The sequence below is a fragment of the Anastrepha ludens genome, chromosome 2 (genome assembly GCF_028408465.1).
Source record: "Anastrepha ludens isolate Willacy chromosome 2, idAnaLude1.1, whole genome shotgun sequence".
In the NCBI taxonomy this organism is placed as follows: domain Eukaryota; kingdom Metazoa; phylum Arthropoda; class Insecta; order Diptera; family Tephritidae; genus Anastrepha; species Anastrepha ludens.
The window spans coordinates 80,357,565-80,372,477 of NC_071498.1; the positions used below are offsets into that span (position 1 = coordinate 80,357,565).

General features: G+C 35.6%; 1 protein-coding gene across 11 annotated transcripts in view; it reads left to right on the forward strand.

Moving 5' to 3' along the window:
• The window catches only part of LOC128871949 (protein lap4), a 239,552-nt gene that overhangs the window by 75,329 nt on the left and 149,310 nt on the right, over positions 1-14,913 (forward strand). For 10 of the 11 annotated variants that reach the window (XM_054114140.1, XM_054114144.1, XM_054114148.1 and 7 more), the window contains exons 5-9: positions 1,391-1,636; positions 1,717-1,884; positions 3,788-4,154; positions 4,630-4,681; positions 5,697-5,771. In XM_054114140.1, coding sequence (XP_053970115.1) covers positions 1,391-1,636; positions 1,717-1,884; positions 3,788-4,154; positions 4,630-4,681; positions 5,697-5,771 — 908 coding nt within the window. The remainder of the gene's footprint in view (positions 1-1,390; positions 1,637-1,716; positions 1,885-3,787; positions 4,155-4,629; positions 4,682-5,696; positions 5,772-14,913) is intronic. The other variant, XM_054114143.1, reaches the window with a different exon arrangement.

The following is a 14,913-nucleotide window of genomic DNA, read 5'->3' on the forward strand; positions in this document are numbered from 1 at the left end:
ACTTGGTGTTAAATACTGTCATAGTGTATTATTTTAAATATGTGTTACTAGTTAACTAATGTATTTATTTATTTTAATTTATTACGTTTAAGACTTAAGGCGGCCGCCGTAGCCGAATGGGTTGGTGCGTGATTACCATTCGGAATTCGCAGAGAGAGCGTTGGTTCGAATCTCGGTGAAACACCAAAATTAAGAAAAACATTTTTCTAATAGCGGTCGCCCCTCGGCAGGCAAAGTCAAACCTCCGAGTGTATTTCTGCCATGAAAAAAACTCCTCATAAAAATATCTGCCGTTCGGAGTCGGCTTAAAACTGTAGGTCCATCCTTGTGGAACAACATAAAGACGCACACCACAAATAGGAGGAGGAGCTCGGCCAAACACTCAAAAAGGGGTGTACGCGCCAATTATATATACCTATATAAGTTTAAGACTTTAAACAGGAGGTGAATTAGGGCTTTTCAAACATTTCTGTGCCACTCTTAGTTTTTATGTAATATATTTAATTTGTTTTATTTTACTTAAAATGATTTTTTCGAACAGAAAAAACTATTTCCAAAATAAGCTTTCTTAAATGTCTTGCAGTTGACACGCCCACTGTATTTTTTAATTATATTTTGCTAATTATTTAATTTATTTTTAAATAGATGGTAACCCTGTTCACTATCCGAAATTAGGACTTTTCAAACCTCGTTTCTTTGACACCAATATTGTTATGTGTTTAATATATTTTATAAATTTTTCTTGAAATTCATTTTTCAAACAGGTGGCAACCTCTGCAAAAATATTTTTCAAAATAAGCTTTATCATGTTTTTCTTTTAGTTTCTTTATTTCTTTTATTAATTTTAATTAATTATTACTCATTATACATACATTTTAACGAATTAAAGTTTTTAAACTTTCAATATTCGAAATTAATGTTTTTCAAACCATGTTTTCTTTGACAACCATATTGGCTTATTTCATTTATTTTATTAATTTGACTTGAAATTAATTTTAAAACGGAATAATCCTCTTCAAAAATAATTTCTAAATTAAGCTCTCTGAAAAAGGGCTTGCATTTGCCACCTGTATTGTAATATTTGATTTAACTTATTCATTTAGTTAAAATTTGTTGACAGGTCCAGGTCATTAACAATCAGCCTGCACAACTTCTTGCAAATCCGTTCAGACGTTTTTGCATGGTCGAATCACAAACATCCAAACTCACAAGCCCACAAATAAACTTTCGCATTTATAATATTAATAGGATATTGCTGAAAGGATTTTGTACACAAATGTTAAGGTGCATTCACCAGATATTTCGCCCACATTGAATTTTTTCGTCTGTTATTATAAAAAAAAAAAAAACCCAAAAAATTCAAACTGATGCAATATTATTCAAATTCTAGCTTATCACAATTGGAATCATTGGAGTTGCGGGAGAACCTATTAAAACATTTGCCCGAATCGATACGACAACTGACTAAGCTAAAACGCTTAGACTTGGGCGACAATGAAATCGAAGAGCTACCACCATATTTGGGTTACTTGCCCGGCTTACATGAGCTTTGGCTAGACCACAACCAGTTAGAAAGACTGCCACCTGAGATCGGATTACTAACCAATTTGACATATCTGGATGTTTCTGAAAATCGGTAAGTTCACTTTCTTATCCTTTATCTGTCTTCCTATTTGAAATACATTTTTACCACTAACAATAACACTTTTATTGTAGGCTCGAGAAATTACCAAACGAAATCGGTGGCCTCGAAAATTTAACCGATTTGGATTTAGCACAAAATTTACTTGAATCTCTACCCGATGGAATTGCAAAATTAAGTCGACTGACAATTCTCAAGCTGGATCAAAATCGCTTACAAAAGTTAAATCCAACCATAGGATCGTAAGTATTCACATTTCTGAATTTGGTAAAAGTGTTTGATTACTCTTAGCGAGTAATGGAGGTAAGCAACAAGTGCTAGTTGATTCATGTTGTTTTGTGAAAAGTTCACAATCGCCTAGTGTAGGACGATGCGATACAAGTAATTGTTCTGGCTGAAATCTTCATTACACAAAACAAAATTGCAATAATACCATAGCTAATCCTCTTGTTGATCGATTTGCGAAGAGCATTTTGAGCATTGAGAGCATCTCAATTGCCCGATTTTTTTTTCGTTTTTGATAATAAAAATTTTATATATAGCACTAGGTTAAAAATTAATAGTGTATTTACTCTAGACTTAAACGTAACTGAAAATACTTTACAGCAATCTGAGAAATGTTCACCACGTATAAGTGATTACTCCAGGCTTAAGAAACTTAGAGCTGTTGATTTTAAATACATAAGTTTCGGTAAATTAAGAGAGAACCATGCTACCATATTATTAGTTTATTTTTAATTTTATAAATCTTCGAAAATTTGTATGTGATATGAATTTCGTGCATAAATTGATTTTAGGTGGCATCCTTAGAAATTACACGTGCAGTATGTTGTAAAGTTATTAGGTCCAGGCTAATTATGAATGCTAGATGTGCATTTTTTTTTAGTACTAGCGGAACTTCTTCGCTTTTGAGCTTAAATTTACCATAAAAAGGGGATTTTTCGCTTATTTAATCTATAAGCTAAAAATGAATACAAAAAAGCCCATAATATATACAAGAATTAAAGCATTTCATTAAACACATTAAAAAAGCCGAACTTATTTTGCATCAGAAGCATTGCACCTCATATTAAGATAGACGTCATCGAACTGTCTTCAAGGGTTGAAAGTAATGTTTAGCTGAGGGAGAGCAGAAGACTAGCTTTAGAGTTAGAATCGAGTTACCGGAGGTACGGAAAACTTTTTGTTTGGAGAGTTTATCTATCGGGCTCAATGAAAGTGAGAAGAAAAACCTGTGTAAAATCGCGTGCCCTTATTATGCAGCATAAGGCTGCATATGCCAGCAGATTTAACAGCTTAAGTAAACATTTTTAAGTACTTTAATTTAAGCTAAGGTAACGTATAGAGAAATTACGCTATAAGCTATTAAAAGTACTGCTATCGATACTTAAGTTGATGTTCAACCGAAAATCGCTTGTTTGCTTAAATTTTGTTTAAATTTATTGATACTACTTAGACCGCCTTCACACAGGGCAGTTTTTGGCCGGAGACGAGGGAAGCCACTGAGTTGCTCGTGCTCGGACAACTCGCATTGTGTTTTAATTTTGTTTTTTTCCCATGTTATTAACTATAACTAAAAACTACAACTGCAATTAGTGGTGTCGTAGCTATAACGTCATAGCCGCAACCGCAGTTTACAGCTTGTTTTGATTAGCCATGTCATACCCATAAACTGCTGATATTGAAGTAGAATCAATCACAACGTTTGCATTTTGTCATAAGATCACTAATCATTTTCCACTAAGTCAAATTTTTATCACAAATATTAAAACAAATGTGAAGTATTTTACAGCTGCTTATGGTTATGGCGCTAGGGTGCGGCACATATAGTTCTTTACAGTAATGCCCATATGTTTAATCAGAACAGCTAATTGCTATGGCTAAGGTTTGACACTACTAATGACTGCTTAAAATAATTGCAAGTAACAGAGTTGCCCTGTGTAATCGACGCGGACAACACCAAAAGCGAATTTGCAAGCAAGTTGAAGCAATAAAAGTTTCCCTGTGTGAACACGGCCTTATTGACATCACATTGACGAATACTTTTTTAATTAAACGTCGTTATCTTAATGCCATCGATTTGTTTAACAACATTTTATTGTTCGTAATATTTTTTACTCCAATTGTATTTGTTTCTTTTCGTAGTTGTGAAAATATGCAGGAGTTGATATTGACCGAAAACTTCTTATCAGAATTGCCTGCATCGATTGGCCAAATGACAAAATTGAGCAACTTGAATGTGGATCGCAACGCGCTTGAATACCTGCCCATCGAGATAGGAAATTGTGCAAATTTGGGCGTTTTGAGTTTGCGAGATAACAAACTAAAGAAACTACCACCAGAGTTGGGAAACTGTTCGGTGTTGCACGTGCTGGACGTGTCGGGCAATCAGTTGCAGTACTTGCCGTATACACTGGTTAATTTGCAGCTGAAAGCTGTTTGGTTATCTGAAAATCAAGCACAGCCGCTACTGACGTTCCAGCCAGACACAGACGAGGCAACAGGTGAACAGGTGAGTGTACGTTCGAGTGTTCGCTCTAAGCTAAAGTACACAAGCAGAGTAAAATGACGGATAAATGGAAAAGGAGAGTGCGCAAAACTCAATGTTTTGGTAAACGAAAAGAGAAGGGCGGGTAAACGTTTGTTGATTACGTCGTATTTTGTTAGTGCATGCGCGTGCCATACGCAATTATGTGAAGAGTTACTTTCGATGCAGCCTTATCTACATACATACGTACCGACAAGTTTGAGGGGATGTATATATGAACATATGTATGTATGTTGATATTAAATAATATTGTGTGTATGTATGTATGTCCGTATACCTATAATATACAGGAATTGTGTATTGCTTTTGATTTGGTTTAGATTTTGCCTGTGTATTTTGTGTGGAGTTTTGAATTCCCTGTTGTGCATTTTGAAATGAGTAACTAATAATTGTGTTTTTTGTTCTTATTTTTGTTTATTTGTCCGGTTGATCTGCTTAGGTACTGACATGCTTCTTACTGCCACAACAAGAATATCAACCAATTACACCAGGTGAGTTTCGAAATAATTTTTTTGTATACAACATTCTAAGTTTACAATACATTTACAATATTATTAGTTGACCGCTTTCTGTGGAAATTGTCTACGTATGCGTGTGTATGTATGTACATATGCACATATATGTTTGTGAACGACGTCACCGTGGCATGAATGTTTTTAAAAGTGGCAACAAATGTACAAGTCCATAGATTATTCTTATTTACATTTCCTCCATTTAAGTCTGTCTAAAAAGGGACTTGAAGAATTTTAAGTTGTTCACTTAAATGTTAGTTGTACATATGGACAGAAGTTTTTCGCTTTGGCGGCAGAAATGAATGCTTTTCATTTAACCCTTCAGCTGTTTTAGTCGCCATGGCGCGCTTGTAGTTACATATTATCTATGTTTGATGGTTTTGTTACCTTACTTTCCGCCTGCTTTGTTGCGATACGTACGTTCATACAGTGTGCATGTATGTATATATTTTACAAAGTCTGCATATATGTATATATACATACGCATATGTATAAGCATGGCGCGAAGATAACATAGTTGGTTTGCGAATCGGTCGAGTCTACCGTATCTTTAATGATAAGCATTGTAATCAAATTATTTGGGCCTCACCCAAGATATGCAATAAGTAAATTTTCGTAAACACAAACGCGCATATTTTATTAAAACAAAACACACATACACAAAATTAGAAATTAGGCAAACACATCGAGTTTTGTAAGCGATATTATTACGCACACTTCATTCTAAAAATACGGAACAGAAAAAATTTTTTAGACCTATTTGTTGGGTTTGATAAGAATTTGATAATACATTTTTCGCCAAAATAAGTTGGCTTGTCATGAAAAAGAATTTTTAAAAATATATTTACTTTTCTAATAATTTATGTAATCGCTATTTTACTGCTTACAATCAGTGCGTATCGTATGATGATTATTATTTTGAAACATATGTACGCACACATACACACATTCACACGTATACCTGAAAAAATAAAATATTCGTTTGTGTTCAAAGATTACCCACCGTGTCAACTCTATAGATCGAGCGAAAAATTCGATTCGTCGGAATTCCACGTCTATCAACAAAAAGGTTTGCCGCCATTGCTTAATTTGTTCATATTGTTTGTTTCTATTTTGCCGACCTTAGCCTCATTTTAAAAGAAAATCTGACTAGTTGTGAAGTTGTGTTTCTATTAACCGCATTTGCATTAGAAAGACAAATCGAATATGTAAATGTATTCTTATGCATACATACTCGTACATATCTTTTGTTTTACCGCTTATTTAAATATGTATGTATGTGTATATTTCATAATTGCATAAATAGCATTAATATTTATCAACAATATCTAATAATAATAAAAAACTAAATTACGATTGTCCAGTAGGCAAACTAATATTTTACTTAAAATACTTACAATTTATTCAAGGAGGATTATGTGTTGTAGCCTTATTCGAAAGTACAAGTAAATAAAGCATAACCCTGTTACTAATTGTAACCACCTAAGAATATTCAATTACTATAAAAAATATGTATCCCTCTGTTCAGCCTCCACTGCATTCTACTTTTATACCAGCCGCCGTCGACCTTAATTCATGCATTGATCATACTGAAACCCCCGCTGTGCTTTGGGCCTGGCGCGGTTGAAACGTCACTCTATATTGAGTCAATCTGTCACCGAGTATATATTTTGGTACCATATTTGGTGCCGATATTTGGGTATTAATATTTAAACAATTTTTTTCTTTAACTTTTTAGGATAAAATTTAAAAAAAAAAACACAATGTTTTATAAAATTTTAATTTTTTTGTCTGGGTTTTCGAAAAAGGGAATGAGAAGATAACTTCAGGATTATAACTTTCAGTATTATAACCTGAAGTTCTCTTTTGATTACGATTCTAATTTATGTAATTGTCTATTGTTCCTGGCCATCACGACGTTGAGGGTAACTGTAGAGCCGATGAACTAGCAAGACTCGGCACTAAATTGTCTGACGAGCACATAGATAATGACATAGGGATACCCGTACAAACATGTAAGCTACACATCCTTGAAGAAATTGTGAAGAAAGCAAACGAAAGATGGCGAAATGAAGCAACCTGCAAAATCGCCCGTCAACTATGGCCGACTCTAAATGCTAAAAGCACATAATCTCTGCTAAGCCAAAATAAACACAGTCTTAGCACATTGATCTCAGTCATAACGGGGCACTGCCTAATAGGTAGACACGCCCAAAGGATGGGTGTGCAAACACACGAGGAAGAGACAATCTCGCACCTACTGTGCCACTGCCCTGCTCTATCCAGACGCAGGTTTACTATTCTGGGTAGACAATTTTTTAATGAGTTAGAAGACCTCAGTTCTATAGAAATCAGAGATATTTTAAAATTTTTGAAAAACACACACTGGTTTTAGGAGAGATAGGGACAAGCTCCCCACGCGGCATCACAATGGGCTATGAGCCTGCGTGTGTCCCACAGGACAACCGATTCAACCTAACCTAACCTAACCTATTGGTATAAAAGAACAGGGTTGTAATAAAAGCCTGCGTTAGCAGAACTTTTTCGTGTGAAATGCAGCACGCTCGTCCTTTCTGATTTTATCAATGTACATATAATAATTCGATGTTGATTAGAGTTCGCTCGTTCAATCTTTAATTACAAGAAATCTCTCTGCACACATGCAAATATTGAGAAACTTTTGTTAAATTGGTTGATCAACAATAAATACTGCATTTTTTTCTAAGTGAACTATACTTAAATATTTAGATAGGTTTCTTCTTTACTAAAATTTGTTTACCAACTTTATTTACTTATTTACATATGCATACATGTGTGTTATATATGCACATGTATTTGCATATTCAATAGGCAGGAAACGGTTTCCTACTGGACTACCTATTTTGGGTACATTTGCATACTAGAGCCATAAGTTAACCTTACATATTTTTAATTTGCGTTCTTGACGTTTAGTACTCTTCCTTATTAAGAGTTTGTAACCATTTATAAGTTGTAATAATTATGTTATAATATATATACACGTACGCTATTAACACTGCTACCATCTAAACCAAATTTGTGCCAATTAACCAGCTGCGTGATGATATGCTACTTTAATCTACTTTTCCTATTCATATAAATATTTTTTTACAGTTAAACCTGACTTAAATGCTAATCTATGTATGTGCCATTGTGTTTAGAGTTCCAAACTCTTTGTAGGTGACGTAAGTGTTGTTGAAAAAGGGCGTTGCCCAACCGGTCTTGTGTAGAATAAGTTTAGATTTTTGACTCATGAATGATTTTGGTTGCATTTTAACAAAATAGTAAAAAAACGTAATAATGAAATGTACAAAAATAGAATATAAAAAATAAACAAAAATAGCACAAAACAGCCGAGACATCGTGGAACCCATATTAATTACGTCAACGTTGTAATTAAATGTACATTTATGTAAAGAAAAAAAATGCAACCATGGAAATAATTTTCTTAAAGTAAAGACTCGTTTATTTTGATGCCGCCCTGCCCTCGACCTTGATTAATTGACATGTATTAGCTAGCCTTTGTAGCGTTACAATTGTTTTAACCCTAGGATCACAAGATACATAAATTTTACGTATACACTGATTATAAATAATAAATATACAGGGTGAACGATATGAAGTGTTAGCTATTCAAAACACCATAACTTTTTTGTGTGAAATTAGTTTTTATTGATTTCAAAGTCAAAATTGTTCAAAAATTATTACAATTTAAACATATATTCACTTTAGCTCGATATGACCACCTTTTGACTTGACTATAGCCTTCAAAGGGTCAAAAAATGAGTTGCATGCTGCACGAATGTCATCTTGAGGTATTTTGGCCCATTCTCCTATAATCGCTTTTTTCAGCGCATCTATACTGGCATATTTTTTAGTCCTCACCTTGGTCCTCCAAAAGGGACCAGATGGAATAGTCCATCGGATTTGCGTCTGGCGAATTCGAAAGCCATTGTGTGGACGAAATGAAGTGTTGTGGAACATGATTTTTTAACCATTCTTGATTCACACGAGCTTTATGAGAGGGTGCCGAGTACCGTTGGAACGTCCATGGTCTACGACCGAAATGTTTGCGTGTCCACGGCTCTAAAGCAGTTTCTAAAACATTTTCCCGATAATAAGTCGCATTCACTTTGACATCAGCCTCGATAAAAACGATTGGAGAGCGTCCATCAGCGGTCACTGCGGCTCAAACCATTACTTGCGCTGGGAAATTGCTTCGAGTGGCCATACGTAGGCTCAAATTCTCGTATGAGCGTTCGGTCAAGTAAACACGATTGTTTTGAGTGTTTATGAGCTACTCAATTGGGACATTTTTTTAATCAGAAAACACAATGTTGGGAAATTCACCACGTTCGTGCAAGCGCAACAACTCCTTTGCTCTTTCGCACCAAACTTTTTTTTGCTGGGGTGAAAGATCGTGTGCTTTTTGGAACTTGTAAGCCTTGACCTTGAGCTCACTTTTCGATATGCGACGAATGCTGTCTTGCGATATTTTCAGTTCTTTAGCCATTTTTCTTCCACTTCGACGTGGATTTCGTTCAAGTCGAGCCATTTCTTTCCGATTTCCGAACCATTTCTGGCGTTGTTGCGGTTTTTTTTGGACCACCTCCATAGCGTTTTGCAATGCTACCAGTATCATTGTAATGTTTTATAGTGCGATACACAAACATTTTATTCACTTTGAGGTGACTGAGCTCACGAACAAAGGCTGGTTGTGATTTTCCAGCCAAATATAACGCAATCACACTATTACGTTTGAATTCCATCACTGACATTTTTTTTTTATGGCTTATAAACAATGTATTGAACTGTCATTAGAACAATTTTGACGTTGATGTCATAAGATTACAGATACAAGCAGTGTGAAGTTGGTAACACTTCATATCGTTCACCCTGTAGTAACCATTTTTTTTCACTTGCTAACGCTTTGTGTGTTCGGCAGGGCTTCTTATATGGAGAAAGAACACAACACCGCCAGAGAAAAAAATTATCAAAAATTTATGTAGTTTTGAGCGACTTGCACTTTATTACCATATACTAAATTTGAATGGACTATAAAACTGCGTACCAAATTTGTTTTTTTTTTTAATGCTGATTAAAAAGTTTAAATTTTTTACGAATATTTGTCGACTTTTTCTAAACCTTATAAACAGTTTGAAATAATGAATTGGTTTATATAATAGTGAAAAATTGGTTTTAATAGTGAAAATAAAAAGGCAAAAAAAAAAAAATTAATACTGCCAGATACGTGCTCTGTAACTTATGTTAACGTATTACGAAGACATCTTATGATTTTAGGGTTAAATCGATTGAAACGTCTTCAAAATGGAATTAAAAAGCTTGAAGCATCTATATTTATAAAAAGCAATTAACAAAGTGCCGATACTGATTTGACTTAATTAGCACGTAAAAGCAACGTACATAAGTAAAACGTGTTAAGATAATATGATGGTTTGGAGTAGATACTCGTTTAAGAGAGATTCACTTGAGGTGGCTCTAACTAATTAATTTCCTTATTTGAGCAATTATTTAAAATCTTGTAAAGCCTTACGCTAGTTACTAGTTTACTCTATTCTCATTCTACCCCAAGATTCCAAAGTGGTGGACGTGCAGTGAGTGGCAAGAAACGTTTGATCTGTTTTTTGGTTTTTTTGTGCAACAACATCAAGACCTATACCACAAATTGTAGGAGGGGTTCGACCAGACGTCCAACAAAGGATATACGCGCCAATTATATATTTATACATTAAAGTGGGCCAATTTGTCTGAAACTATTTCCTTTCGACATCATTCCTAGCAGATTCTACATAAAAGTTTAGTCTAAGCAAAGAGTCCAAATTTTAAAAGAAGCTACACTTGTCTAATATAATTAAGTCAGCTCGTCTTTTTACAAAATTCGCAATATGTTTCATAGTAAATTTGTTTAATTAATTTTTTATAAAATTATATAATATTTTATTGTATAACAAAAAACTTAGAATTCAGAGTTCTAAATTTTGTACGATATTCCCAAACATTGTACAGAATGCAAAAGGTCTGGCCAACATCAGATCGTTAACTGGCTCTTAGCGATTTAGAAGCTATCAGCTGATTTGCTAACGTAACCCGGGATGCAAGAGCGGCTTGTTTGCGACAAGACTGAGATTGTCTTTGTGTTACAATTTAGTTTTTCACCATAGCTACTGACCAAATCTGTTAAATCTATGATCCTTATATGACGTCGCAGCCGAAGTTACTCTCAAAACGTTGCTTCGGATGGCCAAACTTTGTAATCTATCATCATACGAGGTTTTGTATTATTGGTTGTTTTTCTTCGTTCTTGTCGACATTTGCTCCGCCTTAGAGCCCTTCTGCTGATTTTTCGAGAACTTCCAACTCACAACACATGGGTGAGAATCCACAATAAATGTTAATATTAGTATGGAATAGGTATATTTTGTATTTTTTTTTATAAAAGTGGTAAAAGTGCAACAACTGCTGCTGCAGAAGTAAACACTGTTCATGGAGACGATACCGTGAGTGTGAGGGCTGCGCAAAAGTGGTTTTGAAAGTTCCAAAGTTGTAACTGCGACGTGGAGGATGCCCCGCGCGCTGGTTGTCCTGAAGTCTTTAACTCCGACGCCTTGCTCGAACTCGTGGAAGCTGAGCCAAATTTGACAGTCGATTTGACAGCTCAGAGGTTAAATTCATCGCATGGAACAGTTTACAGGCACCTGTTCAGTTGGGAAAGGTTTCAAAGGTGGGGAAATGGGTTCCGCATAGACTTTCCGCGGCCAACCTTCAGCTGAGAGTGAATGTGTGTTCTCAGCTGCTGCATCGGCTTGAAAATGAAAGTGTTTTTAACCGTATCATTACTGGTGATGAAAAATGGGTCCTTTACAATAATCCTGTTCGAAAACGCCAATGGTTAGATAAAGATGAAACACCAAAACCAACCCCTAGAGATGGCCTTTAGCCCAAGAGGATTCTCCTGTCTATTTGGTGGGATATGACCGGTATTGTTTAGTATGAACTTCTGGAACCACACCAGACGATAACTGCTGATTATTATTCCCATCAGCTATCAAACCTGAATGAGGCACTTAACAAAAATCGACCGTCATACCGCAAGACCTCATACCGCAAGGCAAACATGAGGCAAGCTGAACGAGCTCGGATGGGAGCTAATGCCGCATCCACCATACTCTCCGGATATTACACCTTGTGATTATCACCTTTTCCGTGGACTTCAATCCCGTATGAGTAACAAGAACTACTCCTCAAAACAAGCTATAAAAAGGGATATCGAAGCGTATTTTGGCTCCAAAGACAAAGCAATTTTTTGAGCAGGGAATTAAAAATTTGCCTAAACGTTGGGAAGACATTGTAAATAATTTTTTTTTTATTTTTTTTTATTATTATTTACATTGTAACTAGTTAATAAATTATAAACTAACGAACAATTTGGATTTAATTTTGTACAATACAACTAAATTTAAAAATACTCTGCATCAGGCTTGCAGGGAGATGGGCTACTGCGTGAGTTGGTGCGGTTTTTTTCGTTTCAGCCTTTCTTTCCATTTAACGGGGTCAATTAGGGCTGAGGCTTCGCTATTTACATGGTGGCGTAGTCTTTCCATATGAGACTTAGCGTTGATGTTGATCGAAGTGGCAACTGATTCGATGCCAAGGTCGCGTTCGATATCGGTGTTACGGACGTACCAAGGTGCATTAACAGCGCATCGTAGTACCTTATTTTGGAATCTTTGTATGGATTTTATGTTGGTTGAGCTTGAGCAGCCCCATAGCTGGATCCCATATGTCCAAATTGGTTTAAGCACCTGCTTATATAAAAGAATTTTATTGTATAGGGATAAGGCTGATTGGTTGCCCATAAGCCAGTACATATTTCTAAATCTGATATCTAACTCTTCTCTTTTCTTTTTAACGTGAGCATTCCATCTAAGCTTGGTATCTAGTGTCATACCTAAGTATTTGGCGGTGTTGTGATGCGGGATTTGTACGCCGTTTATATGTAGTGACAGATATTTGATTTTCTTCTGTGTGAAGTCTAAATGAACCGATTTTGTTTCGTTTAGTTTTATGCGCCATTTAATGGTCCACTCGGAGATTTTATTTAGATAAATTTGAAGGTTTTTGATTGAGTCAATCTGAGTTTCTCCTACCGATAAGATGGCTGTGTCGTCAGCAAAAGTTGCTGTGGAGCAATTTATGTCAATAGGTAGATCACACGTAAAAAGAATATAAAGAATGGGCCCCAGCACGCTGCCCTGTGGGACGCCAGCTTTAATTTCCTTAAGTTCGGAATATGTGTCTTCGTATTTTATTCGGAAAAAACGATCGGATAAGTACGATTTTAGAACATTAAAATATTGTATTGGTAGAAGCGCATTTATTTTGTTGAGGAGCCCAATGTGGCAAACTTTGTCAAAGGCTTTAGACACGTCGAGAAAGACAGCAGAGCACACCTTTTTTTCCTCAAAGGCGTTTTCAATGATGCGAGTAATTCTGTGCACTTGATCGATGGTAGAATGTTTTGTGCGAAAACCAAATTGATGCACTGGTATTATATTTCTTTGCTTAATAATTATGTTGAGACGTTTGGCTAAAAGCTTTTCCATCAGTTTTGATATAATTGGTAGGAGCGAGATAGGCCGATAAGATGTGACATCATGCGCTGGCTTCCCTGGTTTATTAAACATAATTATTTCAGCAGTTTTCCAATATATTGAGATATGGTGCAATTTGAATGTGGCGTTCATTATTTTAGTAAACCTAGATATCGTGCATTGAGGAAGTTGTTTTAAAATTTCAGCAGTAATAAGATCATACCCAGGCGTTTTTTTGATTTTAGTTTATTTATTTCACCAAGCAATTCGGAATCCGTAACAAGGGGAATTTCGGCATCAGTTTCATAGGTAAGTGGCTGCATTCCGGCTATCCTCGACGTGTCATATGGCTTAAAGATGCCCTCGAGGTACTCAGCAAAAACATTAGCTTTTTCCTTACTGCTTTTGGCCCAAGAACTGTCTTCTTTTTTGATTGGTGGGTACTGTGTTACTGGCTGTGAAAAGTTTTTTGTACATTTCCAGAGCGAGTAATCAGTGCTGCGTTCGTTCGATAAGCTCTTTAGATACGTACTCAGAGATCTGTTTTTAAAATCTTTTATTTTCCTGGAAATTTCTTTCGTAATTTTATTTAGTCGTTTTTTGTCGGAGGGAGATCTTGTTTGCTGCCATCGTCTTCGTATTTTGCGTTTTTCTGCGACCATATCTTTAATATCTTTGGTATATTTATGACCTGATGTGACAAACTTTTTTTCCGAAGTGCTACTCCAGGCTGCCAGTTGTATAAGGTTAGATAATCTTAATATTTCATCATCTAAATCGGAAGTGTTGGTAATTTCTGCATTGTGATTATCCGCGGTTAAAACGTTCCTAAAATATTCCCAATCCGTATATTTATTTGTTAGCGTAAATGGCAATTTCATGATAAGCGCATTTTCATATAATGTTAATAAAATTGGAGAATGATCCGAGTTCATATCCAACCCGCTTTCTATGCTGATATAATTAGCTGATATTTTTTTGGCAATGAAAAAATCGATTAGGTCGGGTATTTTTTGTGAATCCGTTGGCCAGTATGTTGGAGTCCCAGTAGAAAATGTTATACATCCAGTCTGTTGAAGAGCTTTGCATAATTCTCTACCTTTTGTAGTGGTTAATCTCGAGCCCCAGTGTGTGTGCTTCGCATTGAAGTCACCGCCCATTAAAAATCGGTTGTCGTGACTATTAATTAGCTCTATGTATTGGTCGCATTTGATCTGATGTTTTGGGGGACTATAGACTGCAGTGACTGATAAATTCCTATCACTCTCCACTGTTATGGTTATTGCTTGAAATTCAGGTATAGAGATGCTGCCTTCTTCGTAATGCTTTATATTGTTTCTTATAATAATAGCAGCGCCTCCTCGTGCGGCGTTGTTTGGGTGAATTGAATAGTATGTATTGTAGTTTTTGAATTTGATATATGACTGCTTGGTAAAGTGCGTCTCAGATATTAGGCAGATGTCGATTTTTTCGGTTTCTAAAATCATTTCCAGCTCGCTTTGATGTTTAAACAAGCCGTTTGCATTCCATAGCATTATTTTTAAAAATTTTGTCATTTTTATTCAACTAGGTGTAGTGTTT